The sequence below is a fragment of the Symphalangus syndactylus genome, chromosome X (genome assembly GCF_028878055.3).
Source record: "Symphalangus syndactylus isolate Jambi chromosome X, NHGRI_mSymSyn1-v2.1_pri, whole genome shotgun sequence".
Taxonomy (NCBI): Eukaryota; Metazoa; Chordata; class Mammalia; order Primates; family Hylobatidae; genus Symphalangus; species Symphalangus syndactylus.
The window spans coordinates 156,602,009-156,626,387 of record NC_072447.2 but is presented as its reverse complement, the minus strand read 5'-3'; the positions used below and the strand labels follow the sequence as shown (position 1 = coordinate 156,626,387).

The 24,379-nt window shown below is 49.1% G+C and overlaps 2 protein-coding genes across 5 annotated transcripts in view; one reads left to right on the top strand and one right to left on the bottom strand.

The window, feature by feature from the left end:
- Window positions 1-4,537, bottom strand: part of TKTL1 (transketolase like 1) — a 35,226-nt gene extending 30,689 nt beyond the window's left edge. Inside the window, exon 1 of one of the 2 annotated variants that reach the window (XM_055267548.2) lies at window positions 4,313-4,537. In XM_055267548.2, coding sequence (XP_055123523.1) covers window positions 4,313-4,446 — 134 coding nt within the window. In that variant the 5' untranslated portion in view covers window positions 4,447-4,537. The remainder of the gene's footprint in view (window positions 1-4,312) is intronic. The other variant, XM_055267547.2, reaches the window with a different exon arrangement.
- A 586-nt stretch (window positions 4,538-5,123) lies between these two features.
- Window positions 5,124-24,379, top strand: part of LOC129475223 (testis-specific protein TEX28-like) — a 24,452-nt gene continuing 5,196 nt past the window's right edge. Inside the window, exons 1-3 of one of the 3 annotated variants that reach the window (XM_055267349.2) lie at window positions 5,124-5,158; window positions 8,305-8,404; window positions 12,276-12,988. In XM_055267349.2, the coding sequence (XP_055123324.1) occupies window positions 8,393-8,404; window positions 12,276-12,988 (725 nt within the window). In that variant the 5' untranslated portion in view covers window positions 5,124-5,158; window positions 8,305-8,392. Of the gene's footprint in view, window positions 5,159-5,209; window positions 5,263-5,367; window positions 5,385-8,304; window positions 8,405-12,275; window positions 12,989-24,379 lie in introns of those variants that run through there. The other 2 variants (XM_055267348.2, XM_055267351.2) reach the window with 2 other exon arrangements.

Here is a 24,379-nt window from a genome sequence, read left to right as displayed (position 1 = left end):
GTAATCTCAGCACTTTGGGAGGCCGAGGTGGGCGGATCAGGAGGTCAAGAGACCGAGACCAGCCTGGCCAACATGGTGAAACCCCGTCTCTACTAAAAATACAAAAATTAGCTGGGAGTGGTGGCATGCCTGTAGTCCCAACTACTCGGAAGGCTAAGGCAGGAGAATCGCTTGAACCTGGGCAGCAGAGGTTGCAGTGAGCCAAGACTGCGCCACTGCACTCCAGCCTGGGCGACAGAGCAAGACTCCGTCTCAAGACAAAAAAAAACAAAACAAAACTAAGAGCAGTAGATCTACCATCTATCCACCATTCAATCCAGAAATTCCATTACTGGCTATCTACCCGAAGGAAAAAAAGTCATCATATGAAATAGGTACATGCACATACGTTTATAGGCAGCAGAATTCACAATTGCAAAGATAAGGAACCAACCTAAGTGTCCATCAACCAATGGGTGGATAAAGAATGTGGTATATATACAACATAGAATACTGCTCAGCCATAAAAAACAATGTATTTTGTAGCAACTTGGGTGGAGCTGGAGGCCATTATTTTAAGCGAAGTAACTCAGGAATAGAAAACCAAATACTGTATGTTTTCACTTGTAAGTGGAGCTAAGTTTTGCAGTGATATAATGGACTTTGGGGAGGAGAGTGAAGGGGGAGGGTAGGAAGGAGGTGAGGAATAAAAGACTACATATTGGGGACAGTGTACACTGCTTGGTTGATGGGTACACTAAAATCTCAGAATTCACCAATATAGAATTTATTCACATAAGCAAAAACAACTTATACCCCTAAAACTATTAAAATTAAAAAAAGAAAATGAGAGGCTGGGTGCGGTGGCTCATGCCTGTAATCCCAGCACTTTGGGAGGCCGAGGTGGGTGGATCGCCTGAGGTCAGGAGTTTTAGACCAGCCTGACCAACACGGAGAAACCCCGTCTCTACTAAAAATACAAAATTAGCTGGGCGTGGAGGCTCATGTGTGTAATCCCAGCTACTCGGGAGGCTGAGGCAGGAGAATTGCTTGAACCTGGGAGGCGGAGGTTGTGGTAAGCCTAGATTGTGCCATTGCACTCCAGCCTGGGCAACAAAAGCAAAATTCCATCTCAAAAAAAAAAAAAAAAAAAGAAAGAAAAAGAAAAAAAAAAGAAAAAGAAAATGGAAAATCCCTTAGAGACAAATGAAAACAGAAGCACAAAATACCAAAACCTATGTGATATAGCAAAAGCAGTGCCAAGTGGGACATTTCTAGCTGTAAACACATTTTTTAAAACCCCTCAAATCTGGCCGGGTGTGGTGGCTCACACCTGTAATCCCAGAACTTTGGGAGCCGAAGCGGGCAGATGACTTGAGGCCAGGGGTCTGAGACCAGCCTGGCCAACAAGGAGAAACCCCATCTCTAGCCTGGGCGACACAGCAAGACTCTGTCTCAAAAAATAATAATAAATAAATAACCCTTCAAATCAACAACCTAACTTTACAACTTAAGGACTAAACCCAAAGCTAGCAGGAGAAAAGAAATAAAAAAGATCAAAGCACAAATAAAACAGAGACTAAGAAAATAGAAAAAATTAATGAAATCAATTTTTTTTTCTTTTTGAGACAGGGTCTCACTTTGTCACCCAGGCTGGAGTGTAGGGCACAAACATGACTCACTGCAGCCTCAAGCAATCCTTCCGCCTCAGCCTTCCAAGTAGCTGGGACTATAGGTGCTCGCCACTTCTAGCTAATTGTTGTATTTTTGGCAGAGACGGGGTTTCCCCATGTTGCCCAGGCTTGTCCTGAACTCGAGCTCAAGTGATCCAGCTGCCTTGGCCTCCTAAAGTGCTGAGGTTACAGGCATGAGCCACCTCCCCTAGCCAAAGCTGGTTCTTTATAAAAGGTCAACAAAACTAGCTATTAATAGATGGGCAGGGCATGCTGATGTGCACCTGTAGTTCCAGCTACTCAACAGGCTGAGAGAGAGGCAGGAGAGTTGCTTGAGCCCAGGAGAGTTCCAGGCTGCAGTGAACTATGATTGCACCACTACACTCCAGCCTGGGTGGAAGAGCAAGACCCTGCCTCAAAAAAAAAAAAAAAAAAAAAAGTACAATCAAGTTAAAGTGGAGTCATTAATACCACTTCTACAGAAATAAAAAGAGTGACAATGTACTATGAATAACTGCATGCCAACAAATAGACTAACCTACAAGAAATGAATGAATTCCTAGAAACAGAAAGCCTCACAAGACTTAATCAGGACAAGAAATTCTGAATAGACCTACAACTAACTAGTAAGGAGACTAAAGCAGTAATTTAAAAAACGCCCAATAAATAAAAGCCTCATTGGTAATTACTACCAAACATTTAAAGAAAAATTTACAACAATCCTCTTCAAACTCCTCGAAAAAAATTTTTTTTTCCTCTGCAAGGTCTCGCTTCCTCTGTTGCCCAGGTTGTAGTGGCGCAATCTCAGTTCACTGCAAACTCTGTCCCCCGCGTAGCTGGGACTACAGGCACGTGCCACCACGCCCAGCTAATTTTTGTAACATTCTGCACAGGGGATTGCCATCTTGCCCAGGCTGACCGCGAACTTTCTAGGCTCACATGATCCGCCTGCTTTGGCCTCCCAAAGTGCTGGGATTACAGGTGGGAGCCACCACGCCCGACCTCTCCAAAAAATTTAAGATGGAACACTTTGAAACTCATCCTATGAAGCCAGCATTACACTTTGACACCAAAAGCAAACACTACAATAAAACTATAGACCAGGCCAGGCGGGGTGGCTCACGCCTGTAATCCCAGCACTTTGGGAGGCCGAGGCGGGCGGATCACGAGGTCAGGAGATCGAGACCATCCTGGCTAACACGGTGAAACCCCGTCTCTACTAAAAAATAGAAAAAATTAGCCAGGCGTGGTGGCGGGCGCCTGTAGTCCCAGCTACTCGGGAGGCTGAGGCAGGAGAATGGCGTGAACCCAGGAGGCGGAGCTTGCAGTGAGCCGAGATCGTGCCACTGCACTCCAGCCTGGGCGACAGAGTGATACTCCGTCTCAAAACAAAAAAACAAAAACACAAAAAAAACTATAGACCAATATCCCTTATACTGATGCAAAAACCATCAACCACATACTAGCAAATCCAACAGCTCATTTTTGTTTCAATTCGTACTCAATTGCCAGTTTCTTTTATTTCTGGTTTTTTTTTTTTTTTTTTTTTTTAGAGACAGGATGTCACTGTTTGCGAAACTGAATGCGAACTCCTGGGCTCAAGTGATCCTCCCGCCTCAGGCCCCACGTACTGAGACTGCAAGCATGAGCCACTGCCCTCAGCTAGGCTTAACTTTTTTTCTTTGAGGCACGGTCTCGCTCTTGCCCAGGCTGGAGTGCGGCGGCGCAATCTCAGTTCACTGCAACCTGAGCCCCTCAGCCTCCCGCGTAGCTGGGACTACAGGCACGTGCCACCACGCCCAGCTAATTTTTGTAACATTGTGTACAGAGGCTCGCCATCTTGCCCAGGCTGATCTCGAACTAGTTTCTAGGCTCACACGATCCGTCTGCCTCAGCCTCCCAAAGTGCTTGGGATTACAGGTGGCAGCCACTACACCCAGCCACTACAAAAAATTTAAGATGGAACACTTTGAAACATCCTATGAAGCCAGCATTACACTTTGATACCAAAACCAAATACTACAACTAGAGACCAATATCCCTCAAACTGACGCAAAAACCATCAACTGCATACCAGCAAACCCAACAGCACAAGCAAGCTTCCCGCCTCAGCCTCCTGAATAGCTGGGAGTGCAGGTGTGCACCCCCATGCCCGACTCATTTTTTATTTTTGTTTTTTGGTAAGAGGCGGGGTTTTGCCATGCTGCCCAAGCTGGAATTTTAATTGCTTTTTATCCTCACATCCTGGGTTACGGTCGCTCATTCACCCTCAGGGATCCACTACAACTGCTTACCCGGGAAGCTCTGCTCCCCGCTAAAATGAAAACCACAGCTAGCCCGATCTGATCCCAGCGACATCCCCCCGCCACCTCAGTCCAGTCTGGATCCTTGTCTCCCAACTGGGGATCTTGGCAACCTCCAGAACTTCGGCCGCGGGTAAACGAGGGGCGGGCTCCAGAGCCCGCGGCCGACCGACCCTTGGGCTGGCGGGAATAGTGCCTCGCCGCCATCTAGGGTGCTCGACCGGGCCCCAACAGCCCAAGACAGGGCGTCTACGACACAGCCCACTGTGCCTCTGAGGGCTCTCCCTTCACCACACGGCCTCATGGCCACCGGACCCGTGGCCCTGCATGACCCAGACTTCAACGAGGGGAACCTACCCAGAGCTCGTGGAGCATGTGGCCCTGATGCAATGGATTCGCAAGCGGCTGGCCATATCTCGCAGCACCTGCAAGGTGCGCCTGTCGGGTCTGGCCTCCTCCTGCAACTCAGCGCTCGCCTCAGCATCCGCCATTAGTCCAACCCCTTTGGTGTCTGAAGACCCAGCCCGATCTCTCCGGCCTCTGAAGAGCGAACGGCACCTGCGAGCTGCCCAGTGTATTTATGTGATGTCGGTGCAGCTCCCTCCGCGGCCCGCATGCTGCGTGCCGCTCCCTCCGCGTGCCGCTCCCTCTGCGTGCCACTCCCTCTGTGTGCCGCTCCTTCCGCAAGCAATTCAAGGGATCTGGAATGTTTGTGACTTGCGTGTGTGAAGTTATTGAAAATAGTCCTATTCTCATCTTCTCTCCTGCAATCTCAAAAGGGCTCCCTCCATGTGGGTGCAGGGTCTTCTTTCTGTGCGCAAAAAGTTCCGGCACTAGCTGTGTGGTGCACGTGTCAGGGGGTGGTGCTGCACGTGGCACGTGTCAGGGGTGGTGCTGCACGTGGCACGTGTCAGGGGGTGGTGCTGCACGTGGCACGTGCAGCTGCAACCGTAAAGGGGGGGAGGGGGAGCTGCTTTGGCGCAATTTTTTGTTTTGTGGTAAATGCTCACCCCTCCCCCACAACAGCCCAGGCTGTGGCAGGCGGGGTGGGGGTGGGGCAGTGCTCAGGGTTCTGAGACTGCTGGCGCCTGCGCCAGCCAGCTTTCCCTTTCAAGAACATTCTATGAGGCAAGCCCCATGTGATTGTTGAGGAGGGGTTAGCGCATTGCCAGCCTGTGACGTGACTGACTTGAGTGAACCCTGGTAACTAGGGAATGTGCTCGCCCTCTGTCTGAAATGCCCCATGTCTGGTGGTGCCTGCACTAGCCCCCATGTCGGTCTCAGAGAACCTTCTCCCCACCTCTGAGGTGACCTACCGACCCAGAACTAGCATGAATCCCAACAGCGCCAGCTCCACAGCGCCATGCCCAAGTCCAGACATTTGGGATCCCAAGTGCTGTTCCTTGGTTCAAAAATGCCGAATTTCTACGTGAGCTCAAATCCGGCCGCCTGGTCGCGCCACAAGCTGAATGCCCTTGGGTTCCCATGTTCTGCTGGGTTAAAGGGAATGTGTGTTTCTATATATTTTTTTTTTGAGACAGAGTCTCGCCCTGTTGCCCAGGCTGGAGTGCAGTGGCTCAATCTTAGCTCATTGTAACCTCCGCCTCCCGGGTTCAAGCGATTCTCCTGCCTCAGCCTCCTGAATAGCTGGGATTACAGGCATCCGCCACCACACCTGGCTAATTTTTTGTATTTTTAGTAGAGACGGGGTTTCACCGTGTTGGCCAGGTTGTTCTCCAACTCCTGATCTCAGGTGATCCGCCCACCTCGGCCTCCCAAAGTGTTGGGATTACAGGTGTGAGCCACCACACCAGGCCGTGGTGGGCACCTGTAATCCCAGCTACTGGGAATCGGAGGCAGGAGAATCGCTTGAATCCGGGAGGCGGAGGTTGCAGTGAGCCGAGATGGCGCCACTGCACTCCAGCCTGGGCGACAGAGCAAGACTCCGTCTAAAAAAAAAAAAAAAGTGTCTGGGCACAGTGGCACACATGCCTGTAATGCCAGCACTTTGGGAGGCCAAGGTGGGTGGATCAACTGAGATCAGGAGTTCCCGACCAGCCTAACGTGGTGCAACCCCGTTTCTACTAAATACAAAAAAATTAGCGGCCGGGCGTGGTGCCTCATGGTTGTAATCCCAGCACTTTGGGAGGCCGAGGCGGGTGGATCACGAGGTCAGGAGATCGAGACCACGGTGAAACCCCGTCTCTACTAAAAATACAAAAAATTAGCCGGGCGTGGTGGGCACCTGTAGTCCCAGCTACTCGGAGAGGCTGAGGCAGGAGAATGGCGTGAACCCGGGAGGCGGAGCTTGCAGTGAGTCTCAAAAAAAATAAATTAGTTGGGCTTACTGGTACATACCTGTACTAGCTACTTGGGAGGCTGAGACAGGAGAATCACTTGTACCTGGGAGGTCGAGGTTGCGGTGAGCCATGATCGAGCCATTGCACTCCAGCCTGGGCAACAAGAGCAAAACTCTGTCTGAAGAAAAAAAATTTAACAGGCCACCTAATTGCGATAAAAAAAAAAAAAAAACCCTGAACCTGTTTAGATTCCCACTTGCAGGGTATGTGACATCACCTTCTGCCACATTCTCGCCAGCCCTGCTCATTGTTAGGCTTTTTAATTTTTGGCATTCTGGTGGATGAGAAAATAGTATTTAATCGTTGCTTTTCGCTTACTATTCCTGGATCACCTTGCAATTACACGTTTTTTCATACGTTTACTGCCTTTCGTTTTTCGTCGTCTGAGATGTCCATGACTACCCTTTAATGTCTTTATATTGGGTTATTTGCTCTTAGTTTACTGATTTGCAGTTCTTTATATATTGTGTTGATTAGCCTTTTATCTATCAGATATATTTCAAGCCTTTTTTTTTCTTGTTTGCTTTTATTTATTTATTTTATGAGATGGGGTCTCAGTCTGCCACCTCGGCTGGAGGGCAGTGGTGCGATCACGGCAGCCTCGACATCCCCGGGATCAAGTGATCCTCTCGTCTCAGCCTCCTGGGTAGCTGGGACTACAGGTGTGCACCACCACTCCAGGATAATTTTTGTATTAATTTTTTAAAATAGAGACAGGGGTTTCGCCATGTTGCCCAGGCTGGTCTCGACCTCCTGGGCTCAAGAGATCCACCCACCTGGGCTTCCAAAGTGCTGGGATTACAGGCATGAGCCAGCACACCCAGCCCTTGTTTTTTTTTTTTTTTTTTTTGCTCCCCCTTTCTTTCTTTTTATTTTTTTTGATTAATCAAGTCCCATTTTTTTCTCCCCTTGGTTATTTGGATGTTATGTACATATGTAGCTTCTTTTCTAGTGATTACTTTTTTTTTTTTTTTGAGACAATCTCACTCTGTCAGTCAGGCTGGAGTGCAGTGGCGCAATCTCGGCTCACTGCAACCCCCGTCTCCCCGGCTCAAACAATTCTCCTGCCTCAGCCTCCCCAGTAGCTGGGATTACAGGTGTGTGCCACCATGCCCGGCTAATTTTTGTATTTTTAGTAGAGACAGTGTTTCACAGTGTTGACCATGATGGTCTCAAACTCCTGACCTCAAGGGATCCACCCGCCTTGGCCTCCCAAAGTGGTGGGATTACAGGTGTGAGCCACCACGCCCCCCCTCCTTTTTTTTAATTGAGACAAGGTCTCACTCTGTCACCCAGGTTGGAGGGCAGTAACACAGTCACAGGTCACTGCAGCCTCTACTTGTTGGGCACAAGTAATCCTCCTGCCTCAGCATCCTGAGTAGCTGGGACCACAGGTGCACACCACTGCCCTGGCAAGACTTGCTTTTTAAACAGTTGTTGAATTCTTACATTTGTCAGTGGTGTACTGAACTCCTTCATGTCTAAAAATGTCTTTAGTCTAACCCCACAGTTGACAGTTGGGGTGTAGAATTTTAGGCTGGGAAATCACTTTTCCCTCAGAATTTCGAAGGCAGCACTTCATTGTCTTTTTTTTTTTTTTTTTTTTTTTTTTTTGAGACAGAGTCTTGCTCTGTCACCCAGGCTGGAGTACAGGGGAGTGATCTCGGCTCACTGCAACCTCTTGGGTTCAAGCGATTCTCTTGCCTCAGCCTCCTGAGTAGCTGGGATTACAGGCGCCCACCACCATGCTCGGCTAATTTTTTATTTTTAGTAGAGACAGAGTTTCCTCATGTTGGCCAGGCTGGTCTCAAACTCTTGACTTCAAGTGATCTGCCTGCCTGGGCTTCCCAGAGTGCTGAGATTACAGGTGTGAGCCACCGTGCCCAGCCAGCACTTCATTGTCTTCTAGTTCCCCATGCTGTTGCTGAAGTCTGAAGCCATTCTGACTTCTGATTCTTTGAATGTGACCTATTTTTTCCTCTCTGACAGTTATTCTCTCAGTGTATCGAAGATATCAGTCAACTATCTTCTGGATTGCATTGATGCTGTTGAGAAGGCAGCCTGCAGTCTAAAAGTCATGGTTTTAAAGGTAATCAGCTTTTTTTCCTCTGGCTGCTTTTAACATCTTGTGTCGGCCAGGGGCGGTGGCTCACGCTTGTAATCCCAGCACTTTGGGAGGCCGAGGCGGGCGGATCATTTGAGGTCAGGAGTTCCAGATCAGCCTGGCCAACATGGTGAAACACTGTCTCTACTAAAAATACAAAAATTAGCTGGGCATGGTGGTGGGCGCCTGTAATCCCAGCTACTTGGGAGGCTGAGGCAGGAGAATCGCTTGAACCCGGGAGGCAGAGGTTGCAGTGAGCCAAGATCACGCCACTGCACTCCGGCCTGGGCGACAAGAGCGAAACACTGTTTCAAAAAAAAAAAAAAAATCTTGTGTTCATGTGTGGACTTATTTCTGTCTTCCCTGCTTAGGATTTACTGGGCTTCTTGAATTTGTGAATTTGTGTCTTTCTTCAGTTCTGGAAAGTTCTTAGGGAGTTATCTCTTAAAATGTTGCTGCTGTGGCCGGTCGTAGTGGCTCATGCCTGTAATCCCAGCACTTTGGGAGGCCGAGATGGGTGGATCACCTGATGTTGAGAGTTCGAGAACAGTCTTGCCAACATGATGAAACCCCATCTCTACTAAAAATACAAAAGAATTAGCTAGCCGTGATGGCACGCGCCTGTAGTCCCAGCTACTCAAGAGGCTGAGGCACGAGAAGTGCTTGAACCCGGGCAGCAGAGGTTGGCAGTGAGCTGAGATTGTGCCACCCAGCCTAGGCGACAGAGTGTGACTCTGTTTCCATTTAAAAAAAAAGAAAAAAATATATATATCGCTGCTGCTTCATTCTCTGTCTTCTCTCTCTGGAGTGACAATTGGATTTTTGTTAGACCTACTCATGCTACCTTCCATGTCTTCTATTTTTCAAGTTTTCTATTTCTTTGTGCCTCTGTGCTGCATTCTGGATACTTTTTTTCTTTTCTTTTCTTTTCTTTTCTTTTCTTTTCTTTTCTTTTCTTTTCTTTTCTTTTCTTTCCTTCCCTTCCCTTCCCTCCCTGCCTGCCTGCCTGCCTGCCTGCCTGCCTGCCTGCCTTCCTTCTTTTCTTCCTTCCTTTCATCTTTGTTTTTTTGAGATGGCGTTTTGCTCTTGTTGCCCAGGATGGAGCGCAGTGGCGCGATCTCGGCTCACTGCAACCTCTGCCTCCTGGGTTCAAGCGATTCTCCTCCCTCAGCCTCTCGAGTAGCTGGGACTACAGGTGTGTGCCACCACGCCCGGCTAATTTTTGTATTTTTAGTAGAGATGGGGTTTCATCATGTTGCCCAGGCTGGTCTCGAACTTCTGACCTCAAGAGATCCTCCCACCTTGGCCTCCCAAAGTGCTGGGATTACAGGCGTGAACCACCACGCCCGGCCTCATTTATTCAATTTTTGAGACAAGGTCTCACTGTGCCACCCAGGCTGGAGTGCAGTGGCATAATCTTGGTTCACTGCAACCTGTACCTCCCGGGTTCAGGTGATTCTCCCACCTCAGCCTCCCGAGTAGCTGGGATTACAGGCGTGTGCCACCACGCCTGAGTAATTTTTGTATTTTTATTTTATTTTATTTATTTATTTTTGAGATGAAGTTTCGCTCTTGCCCAGGCAAGAGTACAATGGCACGATCTCGGCTCACTGCAAACTCCGCCTCCCGGGTTCAAGAGATTCTCCTGCCTTAGCCTCCCGAGTAGCTGGCATTACAGGCATGCACCACCATGCCTGGCTAATTTTGTATTTTTAGTAGAGATGGGGGTTTCTCCATGTTGGTCAGGCTGGTCTTGAACTCCTGACCTCAGGTGATCCACCCGCCTCGGCCTCCCAAAGTGCTGGAATTACAGGTGTGAGCCACCGTGCCAGGCATTTGTTGTTGTTGTTGTTGTTTTCTGTTTTGTACAGACGGGGTTTCACCATGTTGGCCAGATTGGTTTTGAACTCCTGACCTCAAGTGATCCGCCCGCCTCGACCTCCCAAAGTGCTGGGATTACAGGCGTGAGCCACTACACCTGGCCTATATTGAACATTTAAATAGTTTGAAAACTGTGAAATCTGGCGTATGTATATAAAGGTGCAGAAAACATTGATGTATGTTTTAAGAAATAACGATAAGGTGAACACACATTTAACCACTACTCAGGCCAGGCACCCCAGCCTCCACAGTCACCCCAATCATAATCCCCTTCCCCTGCCCTAGTGGGAACCACCATCCTGGGGTTTCTGTTGCCAGCATCCGTGCTGCTCTTTATGCTTTCCTGCCTGTGTAGTCATCCCTATATAATATTGTTTAGTTTTGCCTGCTCTTGGAATTTATGTAAATGGAACCATATATAGTATGGATTTTCTGTCTGGTTTCTTTTGTTCAACATTGTGCTTGTGAAATGCATTCATGTTTTTCAAGGCTGTAGTTCATTCTGATTGCTGTACAGTAGTATATTGTTGCATATATTACAGTTTACTTACACTTTCTGGGCAGGCGGTTTGTTGCTAGTTGTTGGATGTCGGGAACATCAGTGTACTTGTCTCCTGGGAATATTGCCTATGAATGCAGTTGCTGGATCATTTGGTATGCATGTCTTCAACTTTGTGATACTGTCAAGTGCTTTCCTAAGGTGGTTGTAGTACAAATTTTCTTCCCACCAGTAATGATTGAGAGTTCCTGTTGCTCTATATCCTTGCCAGCTCTTATTGTTGTCAGTCTGTCTGAGTTTGACCAATCTACTGGGTGCATAGCGGTATCACTTTGCGTTTTAAAAATTGAGGTATAGGCCAGATGCGGTGGCTCACACCTGTAATCCCAGCACTCTTTGGGAGGCCGAGGCGGGAGCATCACTTGAGGTCAGGAGTTGGAAACCAGCCTGGTCAACATGGTGAAACCCTGTCTCTACTAATAATACAAAAATTAGCTGGGTGTGGTGGTGCACACCTGTAATCCCAGCTACTCAGGAGGCTGAGGCATGAGAATTGCTTTAACCCGGGAGGCGAAGGTTGTAGTGAGCCGAGATTGCACCACTGCACTCCAGCCTGGGTGACAGAGTGAGACTCCGTCTCAAAAAAAAAAAAAGTAGAAACAGAACAGAGGCTGCACCTGAGCTGCCCCCCACCTCCCTCTCCTAGCTCCTTGCTCTGGTGGGCTGGGTTCCAGCTATGTTGCTCTTGCCATCTTTATTTTACAGGTAAGAAAACTGAGCCTCAGAGCAGTTTATTAACTTGCTCAAGGTCTCAGAGTGGTGGAGCCAGGATTTGAACTGGGCTCTTTGTCAAAGGCAATGTTAACCCCCTCACCATGTGAGAGACTCATTCTTTTGTGTTACGATAGAATTTTCTGCCGTAGACCGTCAGCTGTATGAGAACAAGGAATGTATCTGGCTTCTGTACCACATGGTAGGCACTCAGAAAATACGTGTTGAATGAATGATTGGATGAATGAATGAACCTCTTAGGAGGCAAATCTCTCTGCCTAACCCTTCCTGTCTCCCTGGGAGTAGCAATACAGCAAGCTGTAAGGGTTAACGGAAATAAGTTTATGCCATACTTTACAAGAATAGTTCTTTATAAATGAGACCCACAACTGGTAATTTTTGGAAGAGAAAATAGGAGTGCAGTGCAAAAACAGGCAGACGTAGAAGGCAGTCTGGCCACCTGTGGGTCTTAGTGAGGCATACATGTGGAGCAAGGAGTCAGACGCTGAAAAGGCGGAGAGAGGGGCCCTGAAGATGAGCATCACCTCCTCAGTCTGTGTCGGGCCCATCTTGAATGCACGAATCTTGCGTGTGTAAGTATCCATGCGTATGTGGAAGTGTTTTATGGAGTCATAACGTGTCCAATTCTCCCACACCTTGCAGCCCACAGAGCACCGTATTGTGATTTCTTGTTTCCCAATGTAGGCGGAACACACCAGGAGCCCCAGCGCAACCCTCCCCTCCAATGTGCCTTCATGCAGGTCCCTGTCATCCAGCGAAGACGGCCCCAGTGGCCCTTCCAGCCTCTCGGATGGGGGCCTAGCCCACAACTTACAGGATAGTGTCAGGCACCGGATCCTCTACCTCTCAGAGCAGCTGAGAGTGGAGAAGGCCAGTCGGGATGGCAACACTGTGAGCTACCTCAAGCTGGTATCCAAAGCAGACCGCCACCAGGTGCCGCACATCCGGCAGGCCTTTGAGAAGGTGAACCAGCGCACCTCTGCCACCATCGCCCAGATGGAGCACAGGCTCCGCCAGTGTCACCAGCAGCTCCAGGAGCTGGAGGAAGGCTGCAGGCCCAAGGGCTTACTGCTGATGGCAGAAAGCGACCCACCCAGCGAGAAGGCCCTGCTTTCAGAGCCCCCCAAGCCAGGCGGGGAAGACGGGCCCGTCAACCTGCCTGATGCCAGCAGACCCTTCACCTTGGAGAGTCGCTTCCAGAGCTTACAGCAGGGGACGCGCTTAGAGACAGAGGATGTGGCCCAGCAACAAACCCTGCTGTTGCAGAAGGTAAAGGAAGAGCTGGAAGAAGCCAAGAGGTTCCACCTCAGCCTCCAGGAGTCCTGTCACAGCCTAAAGGAGAGGTCTCTGACTGACCTGCAGCTGTTGCTGGAGTCCCTTCAGGAGGAGAAGTGTAGGTGAGGCCTTGGCTTTGGGGACTGGAAGCAGAGGAGGAACTGCTCCCAGCAGCCACCTATGAGAGGGTGAAAGGGAGCCAGGACAGGAGCCTGGAGAGCCAGGGTGAGGGGCCAGTTGGAAGAGCAGGTCCACGCTTCTCTTAGCGACTGGGCCCTGCAGTGGGGCGAGCCAGCCCTCTCCCTGCAGTCTCACACCTGCCTTGACCCTTGCTGGCGAAAAGGCTCCAGCTCGGCAGCCCCTGCCAGGTGGCTGCAGCGGCACAGCGGCTGGCCCTGACTCTGTGGTGGCAGGAGACAACATGGGGGTGGCAAGAGTCCGCTAGATACCTGGCACTAGTTAGGGAGGTGGCGTCCTTTGGTCGCAGTCGGCTGGGAAGGTGGGAGTCAGGACCAGAATCGCCTCGCCAGCTCTGGTCTCTTCACATGTGCTCCTAGCTGAGCTGGGGCACAAGTCGGGTCTCAGATACTTATTTCAAAAATGACTGCCTTCTGGCGAATGCTTTCTCTGCACCATGCAGTAGCTCGATTTTCTTTTTCTTTTTTTTTCTTTTGAGATGGAGTCTCACTCTGTCGCCAGGCTGGAGTGCAGTGGCACGATCTCGGCCCACTGCAACCTCCACCTCCCGGGTTCAAGCGATTCTCCTGCCTCAGCCTCCCGAGTAGCTGGGACTATAGGCATGCACCAGCACATCCGGCTATTTTTTGTATTTTTAGTACAGGCGGGGTTTCACCATGTTGACCAGGATGGTCTCAATCTATTGACCTCACGATCCACCTGCCTCGGCCTCCCAAAGTGCCGGGATTACAGGTGTGAGCCACCTCACCCTGCCCTAGCTCGATTTTCTTTCCCTCTAAGGTAAGGCTAGGGCCTACCAATTGGAAAAAAAAAAAAAAAAAAAAAAGCAAACCCAATCTCTCAACGGATTCTCTCCATTCGTACTGGGACCGTTCTCTGGGTTTCCATGGGCCCTGAGGGGGTGCCACATTCTGTCTCCCTCGCTGCAGTCTGTGGCTAATTAACGCCAGTCCCTCCAGCGTCCTGGCCAGGGAGGCAGTGATTCCCTTAGGTGAGCCAAGATTCTCAGCATTTGCATGAAAAGAACTCCGCAGTCCTTTTAGTGCCTGATGCAGGAGAAGAGGCGTGTGGGAATCATCCTCTTTAGTTTCCCCAGGGAAATCTTGCCAGCGTTTACATGGCCTAAGAATCTGTTAAAGGACAATCAAAGAATATTACAGGGCAACCACTATCAATGAGATGACTAGTCAGAGTCACAGGCGTCTCTTGGAGATTATTTTCATAGGACATGGCAACCAAATCTAAAATCTTGGGAGCATCAAAGACCGTTTGGTCAAAATCACACTTACCCGGTCAGCTTTCTATTAAGCAACAGCAGAGCTTGGTGGCAGTTACAAACCTCCCCGTATGTTTCCAAACCATAGGAGCCAATGAGAATGCTGTGCTCAGGGAAACTCTTAACCCCCCCAAATCCGAGTCTTTCACCCCCTCTTGATACAGGGGTGACTACCGGGGAACAGGGCAATACCTCTGTCTCTCCCCCTCTCAGACCTTTGCTGCAAATTCTAGAAGCCTGCACTTCTGACCCAGTACCCCCCATTGGACTGTGACGTGGGATTTCTGGTTGTTTGCTGCAGCAGCGAGCCTACCCTTACTAATGTTCACTGTGAGCAGGGCCCAAATTTACTAGGAGGAGAAGGGGCTGCTGATGATTTTTCACTGTTACCACGGGCTCGTAACTGAGCTGGGGCACCAGGTTAAGCAGCATTGTTCTTTGGCCCTCAGATGCCTACTTTATGGTTGGGGAAGCAGAGTCTCACAGAGGCACAAGCAGGCTACGTGGCTGCTAAGTGCAGACCTGAGAGCATTTCACCACACCCTGGCTGTGTGGCTAAGTTAGATGCAGGGGACACAGGAATTCATGGCATTTTAAAAACATATACTTCCGTAAAATCTTCTTCAAAACTTTTACATGAGCTGGACACAGAAGTGTTTCAACCAGCCAGGCTCCCTGTGACTGTCCCCTCTGGTGCATCACAAACTGAGAATCCATACTGCAAGTCCTGTGCCGTTTACCACAGTTGAATCCGTCTGCTTTCAAGAGGGCTGTTGTGGTTTTTATCATTATGGTTTCTTTTTAATTTGGTCTTGGCATGTCTCTACCGACAGTGGCCATAGCCGAGATACCCAGTTTCTAGGAGATCCCTGACCCGTGGGAAAGTTAGGTTCGGATGTGTGTGTCAGGGGAGCCACAATGAGGAGGCGGACGAAAACGCATGAAACAGCAGAAATGGGCTGGGCGTGGGGGCTCACGCCTGTAATCCTGGCACTTTGGGAGGTTGAGGTGGGCAGACTGCTTGAGCTCAGGAGTTTGAGACCAGCCTGGGCAACATAGTGAGACCTCGTATCTACAAAAAAACCAAAAAATCAGCTGGGCGTGATGGCGCGTGCCTGTAGTCACAGCTACTCAGGAGGCTGAGCGGGAGCGGGGATCCCTTGAGCCCGGGAGGTTGAGGCTGCAGTGAGTCATGATTGCACCACCGCACTCCATTCTGGGTGACAGGGTGAGACCCTGTGTCAAAAAAAGAGAAAAAAACGGAAAAAAGAAATGTATGACTCAGATCGAAGAGACGTTAGGTGTGCTGATGGGAGGCAGAGGGGAAGTCTGGAGGCAGCAGGGAGCTGATTGAGCTCATCAGGTGTGCAAGAGCGAAGCCCAGAACGGAAGGGCGGGGAAGCTTCCGGGGCTGTGCCTGTATTAAGGTCACAGGGTGTGAAGTGATCCCACAGGCTTTCCTGCGGGGGTTGTGGATTGGCTGGTTTAAAGAAAACATGCACAAAGGAGGAAACTGATTTACATGACTCTGGTGTTGAGCATTAGGTCTTATCGTGGTCAGCAGCCGTGGGATGTGTTGGGTTTTGGGTCAGTGAGGTGAGGACCACGTGGGCTATATCGCAAACAATCACATGACAGGGAGGGAGGGGTGTTATCTAGGGCAAGGGTGACAGGGTACAACTGCTAAAGTTGGATGCTGAGGCAGCAACTGTATTAAACGCATTTATGACAAGGGCTTACTTAAAAAAATTGGTGTAGAATTCACATAATTTCACGTAATGTGAAATTAACCATTTGGAAGCATGTAATTCAGTGCATTAAGCACATCTGCAGTGTGGTTCAACCATCACCTCTGTCCAGTTGTCTAACATTCTCATCACCCCAGAAGGAGACCTCCAGACTCACTATGCGGTCACTCCTAGCCTCGGTTCCAGGCGTTCCCTAATCTGCTTTCTGTCTGCGTGGGTTTGCCTCTTCTGGACTTTTCATATAAATGGGACCATACGATATGTGGGCTTTTGTGTCTAGCTTCTTTCACTGTTTTCAAGGTTCACTAATGTTGTAGCACGTGTCAGTACTTCATTCTCTTGGTGGCTGACTAATATTCCAGTGCACGGGTAGACCACATTTTGTTTATCTGTCCATCAGTGGATGGAGATTTGAGTTGTTTCCACCTTTTGGCTATTGTGAGAAGCCCTGCCCTGAACACTCACATACATGCCATTTGTTTGAACACCAGTTTTCAATTATTTGGGGTCTATAATCAGGAGTAAAATTGCTGGACCCTGTGGTGACTCCAGGAGTAACGTTTAGAGGAGTCTTCCCACGGCAGCCGCGCCGCCCCATCTTCCCACCAGCAGTGCAGAAGGTTTCCAGTTGCCTCACATCCTTGCCAACATTTGTTGTTATCCTTTTTTTTTCTTTCCAACAGATGTAACTGTGAAGTGGTATCTCATTATGAGGGCTGGCTTTCTTTTTTATTTTTCCTGAGTCTTTGGATAGTCAAAAGTTCGTTCTTTTTTCTTTCCTTCTTTCCTTCTTTCTTTCTTTCTTTCTCTTTCTTTTTTCTTTTTCTTCTCTTTCTTTCTCTCTCTTTCTTCTTTCTTTCTCTCTTTCTCTCTCTCTTTTCCTTTCTTTCTTTTTTCTTTCTTTTTCTTTCTCTCTCTCTCTTTCTTTTCTTTTTCTTTCTCTTTCTCTCTCTTTCTCTCTTTTTTCTTTTTCTCTTTCTTTCTATCTCTCTCTTTCTCTCTTTTCTTTCTTTATTTTTCTTTCTCTCTCTCTTTCTCTTTCTTTTCCTTTCTTTTTTCTTTCCTTTTCTTTCTATTTCTCTCTCTATTTCTTCTTTCTTTCTTTCTTTTTCTTCCTCTCTTTCTCTCTCTTTCTCTTTCTTTCTCTCTCTCTTTCTTTCTCTCTCTCTCTTTCTTTCTCCCTTTCTTTCTTTCTTTCTTTCTCTCTTTCTCTCTTTCTTTCTTTCTTTCTTTCTCTCTTTCTCTCTTTCTCTCTTTCTTTCTTTCTTTCTTTCTTTCTTTCTTTCTTTCTTTCTTTCTTTCTTTTCTTCTTCTTCAGGGTCTCTGTTTCCCAGGCTGCATGCAATCATAGTTCACTACAGCCTTCAACTCCTGGGCTCAAGCAATCTTCCTGCCCCAGCCTCCCGAGTAGCTGGGAGTACAAAGCATGTGCCACCATGCCTGGCTAACTTTTATTATTATTATTATTAATTATTTGTAGAGATGGGATCTTGCTATGTTGCCCAGGCTGGTCTTGAACACCTGGCCATGGCCTCCCCAAGTACTGGGGTTACAGATGTGAGCCACTGTGCCTGGACAGTTCTTACTTTTTAATGCATTTTTTAATTGATTGTGGTAAAAAAAAAAACACAATATATTCTTTTTGATTCTGCAAAGTGCAAGGTCTCTGTCACAGCAACAATTAGACTCAGGAGGCTTGGGGCTGGGCTAGTAGCCCTGGGGTCTCCTCCTTCATGAGGTCTGGGTTTGTGGGTCCTTGCAGAGGACGTTCCTGGGTCCTGGAAGGACTGTGACTGCTTCCGCTGGAGTTGCTTGAGGCCCCTGGTAACTCTCCCCTCTGTGTGCTGAGGAGAAGCACAGGCGTTGCGAACTTGATGATTCTGGATGGAAGGGTCTTTGCCAAGCTTCTCTTTCTTTCTTGTGGAAATAGGTGGAGCTTCAGATCTCCAAGAAGATGCACAGTGAGCGGCCTGTCTCCTCAGCACAAGCCAGTCTCCTGGGGGACCAGAAGGCCCCGGTCCCTCAGTTTCTCCGTGGGTCAGGAGGAAAGAAGGCTTGAGAAACTCAGAAAACGTTCATTGGTAGAAGAAATGGCACCCAAGGAAGGCACGGGGAGCCTTCAAGTAAAAGTCTTGACTGGCCAGGTCTCATCTGGGCACCTTGCATGGGGAGTTGCAGGAGACCCCCTCTAGCCTCCTAATGAGCCAGGGGGCTCTGGGAGGGTTTTGGGGGTCCTTCCCCCTCTCTTACAGGATGCGCAACTGACTTCTGCTTGATGGTGAAAGGCAGTCAGGTTTCAGGCTTGGCCCCGTAGACAGGGCATGGACAAGTCCTGGAGTTGGGGGTGTGGTGCCGGCAAAACCATCTTTACTCTCTGGGGTCCGTAGCCAGTCCCAGCCTGCCCAGCCCCACCCTCCTGCTTCACCTTTGTAGCCCTAGTGGTCAATGCCTGGGGTAGATGGGTTGCTGGGACATCTTTGTTCTTTGTTGGATGAGTAAAATGGTCCTAGGAGAAAACCCGACTGTGAGGAGCACATTGCTTCTTTTTTTTTTTTTCTTTTTTATGAGATGGAGTCTCACTCTGTCCCCCAGGCTGGAGTGCAGCGGCACGATCTCGGCTCACTGCAACCTCCGCCTCCCCGGTTCAAGTGATTCTCCTGCCTCAGCCTCCCGAGTCGCTGGGATTACAGGCACCCGCCAGCATGCCTGGCTACTTTTTGTATTTTTCAGTAGAGATGGGGTTTCGCCATGTTGACCAGGGGTCTCGAACTCCTGACCTGAAGTGATCCACCCTCCTCGGCCTCCCAACGTGCTGGGGTTACAGGTGTGAGCCCCCACACCTGGCTGGAGGACATTGCTTCTTACCCCATTTCTAGTTCCCTAGACCTGCCTTGGCATCAACTCACTGAAGGCTCCACTTGGTGACAAGGAACCAGCTTATTTGGAAACAGGGTCGTTGCGGATGTGATGAGTTAGATTTGGACGAGGTCATTCTGCAGAGGGGTGGGCCTTAACGCAATGTGACCTGTGTCCTGACAGAAAGGGGAGACGGAGACACGGACATACCCAGAGGGAGAGCGCCGTGTGGAGACAGAGGCTGAGGCCGACCTGCCACGGCAGAAGCCAAGGAAGCCCGCAGATGGGCAGCAGAGCAGAAGCTGGGACAGAGGCCCCGAGCGGAGGCGCCTTCTCGGTCCTTGGCAGAAGCCCGCCCCGCCTGCGCCTTCCTCTCGGACTGCTGGACCCCCAGCCAGGAGAGAGGCCATCTCTGCTGCGAAAGCCACTCAAAGTTTGTAACGCTTTGTGATGGCAGCCACAGGAAACTCCCACACTCAGCTTGTCCTTTAGGCTCTGCTCTGATGTCCTCTCCTCAAAGGGACTTCCCAGGCTACCACGTTCAAATGGCCTCTTCTTTTATTCTTTTGGAAGCGGGGTTTTTTGAAGTAAAGTTTTTTTTTTTTTTCAGATGGAGTTTTGCTCTTGTTGCCCAGACTGGAGTGCAATGGCGCGATCTCGGCTCACTGCAACCTCCGCCTCCTGAGTTCAAGCGATTCTCCTGCCTCAGCCTCCCGAGTAGCTGGGATTAGAGGCATGCACCACCACGCCTGGCTAATTTTGTATTTTTAGTAGAGATGGGGTTTCTCCATGTTGGTCAGGCTGGTCTCGAACTCCCGTCCTCGGGTGATCCACCTGCCTCGGCCTCCCAAAGTGCTGGGATTACGGGAGTGAGCCACCGCGCCTGGCCTTTTTGAGGTAAATTTTATACAGTGAAATTGCATTTAAGTTTAGGCATACAGTTTAACAAGTTTTGACAAAGGTTTACACCGGGGCAAATAAATCCCAATAAAGAGCTTTGCCACCACCCCAGAAAGTACCCTCACACCCTCTTCCAGTGAATGCCCGTGTCCCATAATTGGCCACTGTTCTGCTTTCTGTCACTCTAGCTTCGTCTCCTCTTGAACATCATGTCAGTGGAATCGCACGGCACGCGGTGCTTTGCGTCTGGCTGCTTTTGCTCCGTGGAATTGTTTTGAGATCCACCCAAGCTGTCTGAGTGAGCAGCTCATGGCTTCGTATTGCTTGGCAGGCTTCCATCGCATGGAGACGCCGCAGGTTGCTTATGCCCTGGTCCGCTGCCAGTTGGGGCAACTGAATAAAGCTGCTATGAACGTTCTCACCCAAGTCTTTCTGTGAACATATGCTTTCATATATGGAATTGCTAGATAACAGAGAAGTGTTATGTGTCTTAGTCCCACTTTCTGTTGCTGTAACAGAGTACCTCAGGCTGGGTAGTTTATAAAGAAAGGAAGTTCAATGTCAAGGCGCTGGCAGCTGGTGAGGACCTGTGTACTACATCATCCTATGGCAGAAGGCAGAAGGGCAAGAGGGCGTGAGAGAGCGAGCGGGGGCCAAACTTTCACGATAACAATATTAATATTAATCGCCTCTTACCAGTCCCACCCCTTAACACCATCACATGGCCATTAAATTTCAACATGAGTTTTGGGGGGGACGTGTACACCATAGCAGTATGCTTAGCCTTTTAAGAAAGAGGAAGGCTGGGCGCGGTGGCTCAGCCCTGTAATCCCAGCACTTTGGGAGGCTGAGGCGGGTGGATCACCTGAGGTCGGGAGTTCGAGACCAGCCTGACCAACATGGAGTAAACCCTGTCTCTACTAAAAATACAAAATTAGCCAGGCGTGGTGGCACATGCCTGTAATCCCAGCTACTCGGGAGGCTGACGCAGGAGAATCGCTTGAACTCAGGAGGCGGAGGTTGCGGTGAGCCGAGATCGTGCCATTGCACTCCAGCCTGGGCAACGAGTGAAACTCCATCTCAAAAAAAAAAAAAAAAAGAAAAAGAAAAAAAAAGAGGAACTGTTTTCCGACATGGTTATACCATTTTACAGTCCTGCTAGGAGTGTATAAGAGTTCCAGTTGCCAACGTTTGGCAAGATCAGTCTTTTAAATTTCAGCCTCTTAAGTTCACCCACAACTTGGTGAAATTAGACTCCAAAATTTCATCACCCTAGCCCATGTTCTGTCAACCTTGGCACTGTCGACATTTTGGCCCAGATGATTCTCTGTTGTGCGGGGCTGTCCTGTACATTCTAGGATGATGAGCAGCATCCCTGGTCTCCACTTACTTGATGCCAGTGGTGCCGTGAATTAATTACCTGATGCTGCCGTGACAAATTGCCCCCAACTTCATGGCTTAAAATAACAGAAAGTTATTCTCTCACAGTCCTGGAGGCTAGAAGGCTGAAATCAGTTTCACTGGGCTGAAATCAGGCGAGGACACACTGTCATTGGAGGCTCTAGGGAACAAACTGATCTTTGCCTCTTCCAGTTTCTGGTGGCTGCCAAATTCCTTAATTTCGTGGCCACATCATTCCAGTCCTGAAGGGCAGCATCTTCAAACCTGTGTTCTGTCTTCACATGACATTCTCGTCTGTGCGTGTCTAATGTCCTTTTGCCTCTCTCTCATACATGTGATTGCATTTAGGGCCACCAGGATAATCTAGGATAATCTTTGCATCTCAACACCCTTAAACTCACCACTTCTGGAAAGCCCCCTCTTTTGGTCATAGAAGGTAACATTCACAGTTTCCAAGGATTATGACATAGATATCTTTTGCGGGGTGGCTTTTTTTTTTTTTTTTTAAGACAGAGTCTCGCTCTGTCACCCAGGCTGGAGTGCAGTGGCATGATCTTGGCTCACTGCAACCTCCGCCTCCGGGGTTCAAGCAATTCTCCTGCCTCAGCCTCCCAAGTAGCTGGGACTACAAGCACGTGCCACCACACCCAGCTAAATTTTTGTATTTTTAATAGAGACGGGGTTTCACCCTGTTGCCCAGGGTGGTCTCGATCTCCTGAGCTCAGGCAACCTGCCCACCACAGCCTCACAGAATGCTGGGGTTACAGATGTGAGCCACCGTGCCCAGCCTAGGGGGGCAATTTTAGCCTGCTGTGCCCCACCTATTTGTAACAACCAGAAATGTCTCTCCAGAGATTGCCAGATGTCCCTTGGCGGGGCGGGGCGGCAAATCGCTCCTGGTTGAGAACCACTATCCTAGCCCGTGAAACTAGTGGGTGTGACCCTGTCTCTCATGATTAATGATGCTGAACCCCTTTTCGTGTGCTTATCAGCCAACAAGTCTTTGGCTTGTTTTCAACTTGGATTGCCTTTTTATTGTTGAGTTGTCAGAGCTCTTTATATACTCCGGACCAGTCTTTGTCACTCCCCTACTTTTTCCTTTCTCGCAGCACTCACCGCCTAAACTGCTCTCCCTTGTGTAGGTGTTCATTTGTGTTGTATTGTTCCCGTCAAAATATCAGCACATTCAGGTCGGCCACTGTGTCTAAGTGACTGCCCAAAGACATGTTGGCACATGATGGCTGTTCTGTGAGTACCTGTTTCGTGGATCAGTCTGGATGCTTCTTTTCCTCCCTTCCTGAAGGGACCCAGCTCGCCCTCTGGGCTGCCTCCCTCCTCCATGTATGTCAGAACTCTATCTGCTGTGTCTTGGGAACATCAGGGCAGGGTCAGGAGGGCTGATTCTGGATTTAGGCCTGGCCCAGCCTCCTCTCTGCCAGGTATTTACTGAATTACCTTGGACAAGGTGCTTCAAGTTTGCAATCCTCAGTTTCCACACTGTAACACGGAGGTAATAATGATCCCACTATTGTTGGAACTGTTGTGAGAATTAATTAATGCTTGTGTGTAAGCCCCAAGTAGATGCTGATGGAACTGAATGTACAATTCCTTTCTGCTTCCTATCTGCAAACTAAGTCCTTGAAAGATCGTAAAGAAAAATTGGGCCAGATGTGGTGGCTTATGGCTGTAATCCCAGTGCTTTGGGAGGTCGAGGCAGGAGGATTGCTTGAGTCCAGGAGTTTGAGACCAGCTTGGGTAACAAAGTGAGCCCATATCTCTGCAAAAAAATTTAAAAGTATTAACCGGACTTGGTGGCACATGCCTGTAGTCCCTGCTACATGGGAGGCTGAGACAGGAGGATCGCTTGAGCCCGAGAGTTTTATGTTGCAGTGAGGTATGATTGTGCCACTGTACTCCAGCCTGGGTGATAGAGGACAGAGTGAGACCTTGTCTCAAAAAAAAAAAAAAGAAAGAAAGAAAAAGAAAGAGAAAGAGAAGGAAGAAAGAAGGAAAGAAAGAGAAAGAAAGAAAGAAAGAGAAAGAAAGAAAGAGAAAGAAAGAAAGAAAGAAAGTTGTTGATGGCTTTTTTTTTTTGAGATGGTGTCTTTCTCTGTTGCCCAGGCTGGAGGGAGTGCAGTGGCTCGATCTCAGCTCACTGCAACCTCTGTGTCCCGGATTCAAGTGATTCTCCTGTCTCAGCCTCCTGAGTAGCTGAGATTACAGGCATGCACCACTACGCCCAGCTAATTTTTGTATTTTTTAGTAGAGACGGGGTTTCATGATGTTAACCAGGCTGGTCTCCAACTCCTAATCTCAAATGATCCACCTGCCTTGGCCTCCCAAAGTGCTGTGATGACAGGCGTGAGCCACCACTCCCGGCCAATGACTCTCGATAAATTCATCAATGGAGTACCCTAGGTTGATGAGCTCAGGGATTTGGCCAAGATCTCAACCTGACCCTGCCTTCCTCTTCTTTCCCTGAGTCAATGCCTCCTGGGTTTGTCATTCCTGCTGCCCTCTCCTCTCCAAAGCATTACAGTGCCCCACTACCCCTTACTCTGGTTGTCTGTCATTTTCTAGCAGCTTCTCTAGGACCGTCTCCACATATCTGATGATCTTGTCCATCTCTCATTCAGAAATTGCTGGTAGAGGTTCAGAGATAAGAAGCTACTCAAGTCAGAAAGCGGATTGGTAGTTGCCAGGGACTGGGGTGATGGGGAATGGGGAGTGACTGCTAAATAGTATTTTTTCGAGGGGGGTGATGAAAATGTCTTGGAACAATTTTTTTTTTTTTTTTGAGACAAGAGTCTCGCTCTGTTGCCAGGCTGGAGTGCAGTGACATGATCTCGGCTCACTGCAACCTCTGCCTCCCAGGTTCAAGCGATTCTCCCGCCTCAGCCTCCAAAGTAGCTGGGACTACAGGTGCGCACCACCACGCCCAGCTACTTTTTGTATTTTTAGTAGAGACGGGGTTTCACCATGTTGGCCAGGATGGTCTTGATCTCTTGACCTCGTGATCTGCCTACCTCGGCCTCCCAAAGTGCTGGGATTACAGGCGTGACTGCAGCCGGCCAATGTGCTGGAACTATTAATAGCCATGGTGGTTGCACAACACCACATGTGCTAAATGCCAC